We start from the raw sequence: 11,202 nt of genomic DNA on the forward strand, positions 1-11,202 counted from the left end.
TATCTGAATCTGCTTATATTTCCCACCAAGTTTCAAATCTTCGCACTTCCTTTGCAGTCCCACACTTTAAATTACAAGAATTATATAACAAGACCTAGTCCCCGCTCAACAGGTCAACAGATAATCTTGTACCCTGTCCACTGGGGTAGAGAAGATGCTGCCACCGCAGCATCTGTCCTTAGGAGGAGGTGTCCCCATCCACCCTGGGCAGGGTAGACAGTGAAGAGCCTTGGGACAGGATGTGGCTGATGCGCAGAGGACCAAGAAGCCACTGAAACTGCACAGAGCGAGCCCAGTAGGCTGAGGTGGCAGAATGGAGGGGACACAGTACGTGGAGCGCTGTGAGGCCATCTGAAAAAGACAGGAAGAAAGAAAGAAAAAATTTTCAATCAATTCAACCTATCATTGGTAATCTTTTGTGAACATACTTTTGCAAGACAACAATTACTGCCAGCTTCTGCGTCCTAAAAGTCGGCCAATCAGAGGTGGACTCACTTCAATGAACATGCTTTGAGTGCCAACCACACATCTCTCGCAAATTAGCGCGCGTGCACTGTCCGGTCAGCCCGCTCAGCCTCTGAAAGTCCTGGACTCCCTGAGCCCCCCAGACATCAGCCATGGGCTCCCTGGAAGGGACTGTGCTTACCAGTATCGCTCTCTCCTTAAATGAGCTCTGGCTTTGCTTTCGTCGCCCTTTCAAAAGGCCCCTTTGCCAAATCTGAAACGACGAGGTTTCATTTATTTTGCTGGGATTTTACTATATTTGTCACTAGTCTTTCACTTGTGAAATCCTTGTGTATTCTATACAGTACTGTGGCCTTTACAAGCACATTGTTTTGTCATAATGGTCACTTTGGTAATTTGGTGTATTAATCAGATTCGCAAAGAAAATCCCAAGTTCTAAAAACACACTTAGATCCGCTCCAGAAATATTTACCAAATGCGGACCTTGTGCTGAGAACTGTCCTTGGTCCTGAAGGTCCAGAAGGAAAAACTGTATCCCCGTGGACAGAAATTCTGGTGGAAGCCTACTGATAGTTAAAGGAGGGGGGGAGGGAGGGAGGGAGAAAGAGGAGAGAGAGAGAGAGAGAGAGAGAGAGAGAGAGAGAGAGAGAGAGAGAGAGAGAGAGAGAGAGAGAGAGAGAGAATATGCATCGAGACCGATGGTGATGAGTTTAACAGTAAGAAGTGTCCACCTCAGTAGTGCTGAAAACGCAATGCAGAGGACGAGGAGACAGCCAGGTAGATGAAGCACTAATGGCCACACGGAGACTCGGGACAAGGCAACCGTGGATCTCAGGTGATCAGCGGTCACCAGACTCGCCTCACCTCTAGTGCCACCGCTACTTCCCACCCTCATTTTCTTTACTAAAATTTTTCTTTGAAGGCTTTATGCCACTTTTTCCACAAATCGTTTTATATATACTTTTTCCCGCCTTTGAAGAGGAGGACAAACAAGATAGGTGTCACTGCTGAGGATTAAGAAATGAAATCAATATTTAATCAGGGAAAAGAGAATTTCTTGTGGCCGGTAGGTGGATTGAACCTGCAACCTTGGCGTTATTAGCACCAGGCTCTAGCCAACTGAGCTAACCAGCCATATCTTAGAGCCTCTTTTCATTAAAAAAAATAAATGAATAAAAAGTTCGCTGACGTTCTTATGTTTGTTTAAATCGAAAGGAAATCTCCCTCACCTGTTTCCAAAGCCGACCTCCTGGCCTAGCTCATTTTAACGACACCCGGGTAAAGTTTCTCCGAGCTTCTCTTCACATATCCATTTCCCTTTCTGCGCTCCCGTGAAAAAGAAAAGAAAAAGTGAGCTTCGCCTCTCCGTGGCAAACAGGACTTAACCACGCGCAGGAGAAAGCACAGAAAAAAGTTGTGAGATTGTGGATCAGATGAATTGGGAGACTGAGGAGAAGCACAAAGGAGAGGGACTGGAAAGGTGAGACTGGAGGACAAAGAAAGAAACAGAGAACACAGATGGGGGCCTAAGGAACAAAGGGAAGGAGAGACTGAGTGTGGGTAACTGAGGGACAGAAGATGTGCAGAGGGGCGGGCAGACGGGTGTCAGCAGGCCAGGGGGCGTCCTGAGGTCCAGAGGGGCAGACTGAAGGACAGGGAGGGGAGACTGAGGCACAGAGGAAGGGAGGTCAGGGGAAGAGAGGGGAGAAAATCAGGAGCAGAGAGAAGAAATTGGACCGGGTGCGGCCTCAGCAGGCCTCTGTACACAGACTCCGCGTCCCTGCCCCTGTGAGCGTCAGCGGCTCCTACAGACGCTTGACCTGGCGGGAGCGAAGCTCTGAAAGGAAACCTGAGCTCCTGGTGAAAGCCTATAAATCTGAAGTCCAGCCCTGGGGATGGGATGGAAGAGCCTAGCGCCCTGCACAGAGGACTGGACATAATGGCTGTGGGGCCTGCCCTGTGGCTGGGCCCTCTGCTCCTCTTTTCCCTCTGGGAGGGCTCAACTCCAGGTGCGAGGAGCCTGAGGGTCAGGTAGGGGATCCTGGGGGACCCTGCCTGACTCCTTCCTTTTCCTGTCCCACAGTTTCCCTTCTTAGGCGCCTAGGAGAGCACATTCGGCAGCTTCAGGAGAGCTCTGTCCTGGGCCTGAGTCTGGGCCAAGAGGCTGCAGCCCTCCCAAAAGAGGGGTGGCTGGCGCAGCTACTGGATCCCTTCAACACATCTGACAGACGGTCCTTCCTACAGGTGAGGCCACTTCCTACAGGAGAGTGGGAGTCCACTGCCTACCCTGCCCTCTCATGTCCCTGTTCTGTCCTTCAGCCTCTGCATTCTTCCCGTCTCTCCACCTCTGCACCCCTCAGTGTCACCCTGTGCTTGCTGTCAGTATCCCTTATGGCCTTCAGTCCAGCCACCCCCCCTTCTTAGATTGACCTTCAATCTCCTATTCTCTTATCTCTTTCCTCAGCCTCCCACTTTTTTTGTCCCTCAGATCCTGTCCTTCAGGCTTTCCTTCTGTCATTCTCTCTCTCTCTCTCTCTCTCTCCCCCCCCCCCAGATCCCCTTCTCACTGTCCTTGAGATTAAACAGTAAACCCACCACCAGGTCTCAATGTGTAGCAGAGATTTGGAACTAGCGCTGGCTCACACCTGGCACTTGAAGATACCTATTGAATGAATGAACAAATTTGCCATTTTCACACTGACTCTGCAGAGTCTCCAAAGGTCATCACACGTAGGCCCAATTCCTAAATCCACTGCATTTGTTACTTATTCTACAATGATTATTCTAATATATAGCAAGTGCCTACCATGGGCTCACCACTATCCTTGACCCTGGGGATATAAGGGAGAAAAGGTTGTCAAAAATATCTGTCCTGGTAGAACTTACATTCTAAGGAGACAAACAGGAGAGAAATGAACACATACATAAACAAGCCTATCTCAGATACTACTAAGCAGAAAGAAAGACCCATTAGGGAGGGAGACTGGAACAAACAAGGAATAAAGAACACATCAGAACTCTCATGTTCCCATTTCTTCTTCTTCACCCAATTTTTCAGCGGTATTGGGTAAATGACCAGCATTGGGCCAGCCGGAATGGACCCGTGTTCCTGCATCTGGGGGGCGAGGGCAGCCTCGGGCCTGGCTCAGTGATGAGAGGTAAGAAGCAAGGATGGGAAAGACAGCCGGGAAGGGGGGCTGCATGCTGCCGTGCTGTGAGACGGGGCAGCAAGGGCTTCCATCCACCTGTACCCCTCTTCATACTCTTCACAGGGCACCCTGCAGCCCTGGCCCCAGCCTGGGGGGCCCTGGTGATAGGCCTGGAACACAGGTTTTATGGCCTGAGTGTACCTGCTGGGGGCCTGGACAGGGCCCAGCTCCGCTTCTTGTCCAGCCGCCATGCGTGAGTGGGGAAGGGGAAGTGTTTAGGGTCATGGGATTAACAGTGTCTGTGTCTTGGCATCGTTGAGTCTGTCTCTCTCCTTCACTGCTTGAAGTTGACCTTGAGTCTCTGGTTCATGTTTTCTTCTGCCTTATTCTTTCTGTCTCCATCTCTGGGTCTCTGTCCCTCCCTCTTTCTTTCTCCTACACTGTATTCTGCTGTCTTGTCTCACACTATGGCTACTGGTTCAGACCACCAAGTCTCTTACCTGGATGACACAGCCTCCTCACTGTTCTGTTTCTGCTCTTGGCCCCATCAGTCTATTCTCCAGATGAAGTCAGAGTGATTATTGGAGCATAAACCAGATCAAATTCCTCATGTCTCTCATTTCATTCAGAGTAGTCAACTCTTTGCAGTGGCCCCGAGGTCGGACTGGCTCTGGCTCCCACTTAACTCTCTTCCCTCCACTTTCTCACTCTGACTGGGCTCCAGCTGCACTGACATCCTTGCTGTTCTCCAGCCTTAGAGGAACACTGCTGCCTTGAGCCTTTGAACCCTTCCTTCTGCACGGAGTGGGCTCCCCCCAGATATTTGCATGACTCCCTCCCTCACCCCCTTCCGTGCATCCTGCTCCTGTTGCCAACCCCACTCTTTCTTCCCTTTCACCTGCTTATTCTCCACAGCACTTGTCTCTTCCTCTCCCTGGTGTCTCTGTATGTGTCTGTGATCCTCTTTCCCTTTCTCTCACTCTGGTCCCCATCTCTGTGTGTCTCCATCTGTATCTCTTTGCCTCTCTGTTACTCCCTGTCTCTCAATCTTTTCCCTACCTAAACCGGTTTCTACCTGCAGTAGGATGGCACTGACTGCAAACTGTTTCTGAAAGGTTGGGAAAGAAATAAAGCACTTAGGATAGAAAAGAGGATGTTAGGCATATCCCAACATCTGTTTTTCTCTCTAATTGTCTCCCCCTCCGCCCACACTCTAACCTACCCAGCCTAGGACCCCTCCTCTTCCTGAGTAGCTCTTCTGGACTGCCCCCCACCTCTCCTATATTAGTCAGGATTCCGCCTAAAGTCCCTTGAGGATTTTTCCTCTCCCACCTAGTCTGGAAGGGACGGAGGGTGGAGGCTTCCCAGAGGGTTTCCCCTGGCCCACGCACACATGCGGAAATGGGTGTGGGGATGGAGTCCTCAGGAAGGGCTCATGAAGACAGGGCCCTGGCTTCTGACCACACTCCCCGTGCACGTCTCTGGGTCTCTGCCTGCACAGAGGGGGGGCCTTCAGAGATTCCAGCGGTGACCAACCAGACTTCCCTTGAACCCAGGCTGGCCGATGTGGTCTCCGCCCGCCTCACGCTCTCCCGCCTCCTCAACGTCTCCTCCTCCAGCCCTTGGGTCTGCTTCGGAGGCTCTTATGCCGGATCCCTGGCCGCCTGGGCCCGGCTGAAGGTCCCGGGACTTCTGGGCGGGGTTGGGTGTGGGAGGTTTGATCTCGGGGTCCCTATCTCGGGTGATAGGAACACCCTCGCCCCACACCCTCCTCCCCAAGAGCTTTCCACAGCTGTCTTTACAAGGGTCCGGTATACAGAGGGAGGGACTGGCCTAGGAGGGAGTGGCACAGGGTAGAAGGTCAGGGGTCCCAGCCCTCGGCCCCAACTGACGACTTCTCCCCAGTTCCCGCATCTCATCTTCGCGGCGGTAGCCTCCTCCGCCCCGGTACGGGCGGTGCTGGATTTCTCCGTGTACAACGAGGTAAGAGAGGAGGGCGGGGTCCGCAAAGAGCAGGATCTCTCAGCGCCTGATGCGCCTCTTCTCCTGCCGTCGGACCATAGGTGGTGTCCAGGAGCCTCACGAGCGCGGCGATCGGCGGGTCCTGGGAGGTAGGAGTGGGGCCAGTCTGGTGGGGCTGGGGAGCAGAGAAGACCTTCAGGTTGCAGCCAAAGGAAAGGGCGCAACCTACAAGGTGGCCGGGTCTGGGGAGGTGGGAACCCAGAGAGATGGACGGATGCTGGAAGAACGCTGGAACTGAGGTTGGGTCCCAGCATCCCAGAGGAGGTGCCCCGACGGGGGCGGGGCTTTGGAGGGCGGGGCCTGAGGAGGGACGACCCTATCAGGAGGTGAGGGTCAGTGTGGGCCGGGGACTGGGGAGGGACGACCCTATCAGGAGGTGAGGGTCAGTGTGGGCCGGGGACTGGGGGACGACCCTATCAGGAGGTGAGGGTCAGTGTGGGCCGGGGACTGGGGGACGACCCTATCAGGAGGTGAGGGTCAGTGTGGGCCGGGGACTGGGGGACGACCCTATCAGGAGGTGAGGGTCAGTGTGGGCCGGGGACTGGGGGACGACCCTATCAGGAGGTGAGGGTCAGTGTGGGCCGGGGACTGGGGGACGACCCAGAGAAGGAGCGGACGAGGGCAGAGCCTGTTTCAGGCCTGGTTCGAGCCCCAGGGAGACTCGGGCTTGGGGAGCCCAGGAGGACGCTGGTTGTGGAACGGACAGGTCGGGCCCAGGCCCTGATCTCCGCCGACGCTGCCTCTCTTTCTTCCCGCAGTGCCGGGCGGCGGCGTCCACAGCCTTCGCGGAGGTGGAGAGGCGGCTGCGCGCCGGTGGCGCGGCCCGAGCGGCGCTGAGGGCGGAGCTGGGCGCATGCGCGTCCTTGGGCCGCGCGGAGGACCAGGCGGAGCTGCTGGGGGCGCTGCAGGCTGTGGTGGGAGGCGCAGTGCAGTACGACGGTCAGGCGGGGACGCCGCTGAACGTGCGACAGCTTTGTGGACTCCTCCAGGGCGGGGGCAATGGCAGCCGCCTCATGCCCTACGGCGGGCTGCGTCAGGCAGTGCAGGTGAGCTCCCCTGAGCTGGCGGGAGGGCCGGCAGACAAGGACCACTGACCACTCCGCCTCCGCTGTGCGATCTTGGGCTGCCTAAACCCTTTCTGAGCGTTAGTTTCCTATCTGTCAAACGAGAATGACACCCCACAGGGCTCCTGGGAGGTGAAATGAAGGGAGGCGTGTGATGCGCTCCCCAGGGAGCCTGGCACACACCATGCAAAATTAGAGGTTATGCTATCTATTGTGCCTGTCTTGTTCTGTCCTTTTCCTGGGATCTGCAACTGTGTATGGCACATAGCAAGGACTTACTTAGTATTTGTAACATGAATGAAAACATGTAGGTAGCCTTGAGGACAGAGTTCTGGAGTCCGGGACCGCCATCTTGGGAATCCACAGTTGCAATCCAGCTGTCACTTTTACAGCGCCATCTGCATCAAGTGCTGTGCAAAGTACTTCACATATATTATTTCACTGAATTCTCCCACTAGGTCTAGGACATACCGACTATTATTGTCCCCATTTACAGATGAAGAAACTGAGGTCCAAAATATCACTTGCCCAAGGTCTCTCAGGTAATAAGGTCCCAGTCATTTAGTACCTTAACCTCTAACCCGCACAGACCCAGGCACCCACCCCCTCTGATCACTGACTCCCAGCAGAACTCAGGAATTTCCTCTTCTGATTTCTGAACGTTGACTTGTAGGCCCTGGCTTGTTGAGGGGAAGGGAAGAATTTGTGAATGTGTGTATGTACCAATGTATGTATGTATACTGTCCCCTAGGTTGTCTTACACAGACTGGGCCAGAGGTGTTTAAGCTTCTCCCGAGCAGAGACAGTGGCACAGCTGAGGGTCACAGAACCCCAAATGTCCGGCGTGGGTGACCGGCAGTGGTTATACCAGACATGTACTGAGTTCGGCTTCTGTGAGTGACTGGCCCAACCTTCACCCCTGTTAACATGAAAATAAAAAGGCTGTTAAGAGTGAGAAGCAACAAGCACTGACTTGAGATCAATAAGAATAGCTATTTGGGAAGCACTGATTCAGGCAGGAGCCCAAATAGTGTTCTGATGCGGAGACAAAGGCAGTGGGTATTTATGAGAGGGGGAAGGGGAACAATTTCACCACTAGAAGGAAGGCATTGCTATTGGTGCAGATAAGCTAACATGCGATGCTAACTCCAAACAATGTTTTTAATTTGCAGTCCAGTAGCCATCAGTCCAGTAGTTATTTTATCTGCTTTCTAGTTATCTTTGCAAACAGTTCTTTGGGGCACTGTGTTGCTTTAGGCCCAGTTTGAAGGTTCTCTTGCCCTGTTTTAACATCCCAAAGGTGGAAACGTAAGACGTGCAAGGCAGTTCCTCTGGGACAGCAACCTCGGCTCAGTTTATATTATTTTTACATTTTCCCACATTTTGATTAAGATCTTTCCCTGAAAGCATCGCTGATCAAGCATTGGAAAGCAGCACTGATGGGTTATTAAAGCATCGTTTCAGGTGGCTCATTTTGGGTATGTCATACCTGTGCCAGTCCCTCGTCACCAGGAAGGCTCAGCCCTTGGTGTGGCATGTCCCACATACGAAGGAAAGTGTTTTCCTAGGGGTTTTAGGCCACATCTGAGCAACAAGAGCAGCAGCACAGAGGAAGGCTATGCCGCCATGTTTCCTTCAGGGCAAACATCTGTAGTTTCTGGAGATTGCTCATGTGAAGTCTCATGGGCCTCACTGATCATCTCAAAGCATTGAGTAACCGTTATCAGAGTGGTGTCTTTATAACACCGAGCTGTGTAAAACAAAGATTATGACAGCAAAAACTTCTATAATAACAAACAAAACGTCAAGTCCACTGCGAAGAATAAATCTGAACTGGGGCAGTTAGCTCAGTTAGCTAGAACTGAGGGCAGTTAGATATTAAAGAGCCACGAGGTGTCAGTGGGCAGTATATGCAATCATTTGGTTTGTGTCCAGATGTTATCTAGTTGCATCTTTAATTTACCAGAGGTGTTTTATCCAAGTACACCAGGAGGTATTAACAACAGAACAAACCCTACCTTGCTCAGCTAGGATATACTCAAGAGTAATTCTATTGTCAGATGAAAGTCACATAAGGAAATGTAAAGAGTTTTCCTGGTTGGCTATTGCTATGGAATCATGGTAATAGCTGCCCAAGGAAAAAGTATTCTTTCAAATCTGGTACCATTATTGGAGGTGACACCCCCAGGCATTAAACATCCTTGACTGTGTGTGTAACTAGTTGCACATTTGGACCTGTGAAGTAGGTTGAAAGATGATGCCCAGTGCTGACTTATCTTACCAGTCAGAAATAGGGGGGAAAGGAAACAGTAACTATCATAGTGAGTGCTTGGCTTCTCATATTTTTTTGTGAGATGTGTAGGAACTAAAGTAAGGCGGAAAAGGAAAAAAGGAAACATGAAGGTGTAAGGTTACACAGGCCTGGTCTGGAATCTTGGGTTAGCTGTCCACAACAGATGTCTGCTTCACTTCCTAGGAATTTGTATTTCAAATCCTCTGCTGGTTGAGCAGTCCAGTTAGGTGTAAGAGCTTTCTTTAAACTGGGAAACATGAATATCCTATTTTTCACATACAGTCATTTTATTTTATCCTTATGAATTTCTAATCCCAGCCCTGATCATCGGGGCCATCGCTGTCTGGGCTGGGGAGTGTGTCTCTGACAGGGAGGGTCCAGAGCTGTCTTAGTCATCACTGGGGAGAGCTCTGTAAATGATTATTGAAGGAGAGTGGGGGTTGGGTTTATACTCCACATTTATAGATCTCTTCCTCCACAGATGTCACCTGTGAGGACCCTAAATGCCCTTTCTCTCAGCTCCCAGCACTGCCCTCCCACCTAGAGCTGTGTGAGCAGGTGTTTGGGCTCTCAACCTCATCTGTAGCCCAGGCTGTGGCCCAGACGAACTCCTACTATGGTGGCCAGAGCCCAGGGGCCACCCAAGTGCTGTTCGTTAATGGTGAGCATGCCCTCAGAGCCTGGAGCCTAAGTCTCCACCTCGCCACGGTTCAGCACAACATTCTCTCCTTTCTTTTCAGGGGACGCAGACCCCTGGCACGTGCTAAGTGTAACCCAGGCCTTGGGACCCTCGGTGTCAGCCCTTCTCATCCCTGGTGCCTCCCACTGCATGGATATGGCACCTGAGAGGCCCTCAGACTCCCCCAGCCTCCGCCTAGGGCGCCAGGTAAGAGAGCAAAAGCTCTGGGTGATTTGCATTGTCATTTGCATGCTAATTTGCACGTCCCTGCCTTCTACTAGTGCTAGGGTCTGACTTTCAGAGCTCTCCCCACCTCTCCACAGAGCATCTTCCAGCAGCTGCACACCTGGCTCAGGCTGGCAAAGGAGAGCCCCAGCAGGGGTGGGGTCTGAGCCACACACCCTGGCCACTGCCTGCAAAGCCACCTTAGTCTTGGACGTATTCATTCACTGCACAGGAGACAGCAGCTGGTGTTCACAGAGGAAATTCCCAGGAATTGGGATTCAGCACCTGTCCTACATGTCAGACTTGTGACGGCAAACATCCTCCCTCCCAATGGAAAGTGCTCTGTTACAGACAAAGGGGTCTGCAAATAAAAGTGGATGATTATTTTCTCTGTGAATGCTGGTATTTTAATATCAAAGAAATGTTCTTCATTCTGGTGCCCTCCCTGTCATCAGGTCCCTGCTCATGCTCTGCTCCACTCTGCTCAGCTCTGCTCTGCTCTGCTCTGCTCAGCTCTGCTCTGCTCTGCTCAGCTCTGCTCTGCTCCAGGGCTGGGCTCCTTCCAGTGTCTCTGTCTGGATCTCAGACCCTGACCCATCTGCTTCTCTCCCTTTCTCTCACTGTGCCCCCTCCCCCGGTCTCTTACTCTCTGTCCCACCCTGTCTCTATTTGTCCCTCAGTCTCCTGTTTCTCCAAATACTTGTGTTCCTGTCCCTCTGTGTTTCTGTCTGCTTCTCTGTTTAGTTCTCTGCCCCGTCTCTCTCTCAATGTCGCTCTACGCTGCTCCTCTCTCGTTTGATCTTCCCTTGATTGTCTGCAGTGCTGTTTCTGTCTCTCATTTCTGGTCTCTGTGTCACCTTAGGCACTTTCCCTGTCACTCTCTAACTCTGCCTCTACTTCCCTCTCTCTCAGACTTCTTTGTCCTTCTTCTCAATCCCTCTGTCTCCCCCAGGCTCTCTCTGTTCTTGTCTCACGCTCTTCCTCACTGCCTCTGTTTATCTTCCTGTCACTTAATCTTTTTCCTACTTTTTCTGTCTCTCTTTTAGTCTTCTGTACAAACCTGTCACACACCATCTTTTCCCACAATTAACTTGATCTAAATTTGATAAATCATGCATAGGAGCAAATAGAGAAGTGACAATGAGCAGGAAACTCATGCCCAAGTTGAAATACAATATAGTCATCAGGCAGAAATCAAGAAAAATGTCTTTCCTTCCACTGTAAAGAAAATAACAAAATCATAACCAGAGACAAGTGTACATTCTATTCATTGGAAGATATAATGCTGGTCCATTGGAAAGTAAC

At 51.7% G+C, this 11,202-nt stretch overlaps 1 protein-coding gene and 1 long non-coding RNA gene across 2 annotated transcripts; both read left to right on the forward strand.

The window, feature by feature from the left end:
* Positions 1-1,647: 1,647 nt before the first annotated feature.
* On the forward strand, positions 1,648-3,624 carry LOC148757814 (uncharacterized). Its single transcript, XR_016021814.1, has 3 exons — positions 1,648-1,945; positions 2,549-2,709; positions 3,524-3,624. It is a non-coding gene; the product is annotated as an uncharacterized LOC148757814 (long non-coding RNA).
* A 2,218-nt stretch (positions 3,625-5,842) lies between these two features.
* On the forward strand, positions 5,843-10,294 carry PRSS16 (serine protease 16). Its single transcript, XM_088799325.1, has 7 exons — positions 5,843-5,900; positions 6,151-6,200; positions 6,395-6,682; positions 7,452-7,593; positions 9,475-9,654; positions 9,734-9,879; positions 9,996-10,294. The coding sequence occupies exons 1-7, from the start codon at positions 5,843-5,845 to the stop codon at positions 10,062-10,064; spliced, it is 933 nt and encodes a 310-aa protein (XP_088655451.1). The 3' UTR covers positions 10,065-10,294.
* The last annotated feature ends 908 nt before the right edge of the window (positions 10,295-11,202 follow it).

Source organism: Rhinolophus sinicus, chromosome 7 (genome assembly GCF_057876585.1).
Source record: "Rhinolophus sinicus isolate RSI-liver-muscle chromosome 7, RSI-T2T, whole genome shotgun sequence".
NCBI classification, from domain to species: domain Eukaryota; kingdom Metazoa; phylum Chordata; class Mammalia; order Chiroptera; family Rhinolophidae; genus Rhinolophus; species Rhinolophus sinicus.

Coding starts and splice junctions, on each gene's coding strand:
- PRSS16 (XM_088799325.1), top strand. CDS start 5,843: ATGGACGGATGCTGGAAGAACGCTGGAACTGAGGTTGGGTCCCAGCAT. Junction 6,201..6,394: donor GGGGACGACCCTATCAGGAG/GTGAGGGTCAGT, acceptor TTCTTCCCGCAG/TGCCGGGCGGCGGCGTCCAC. Junction 9,655..9,733: donor CCAAGTGCTGTTCGTTAATG/GTGAGCATGCCC, acceptor CTTTCTTTTCAG/GGGACGCAGACCCCTGGCAC.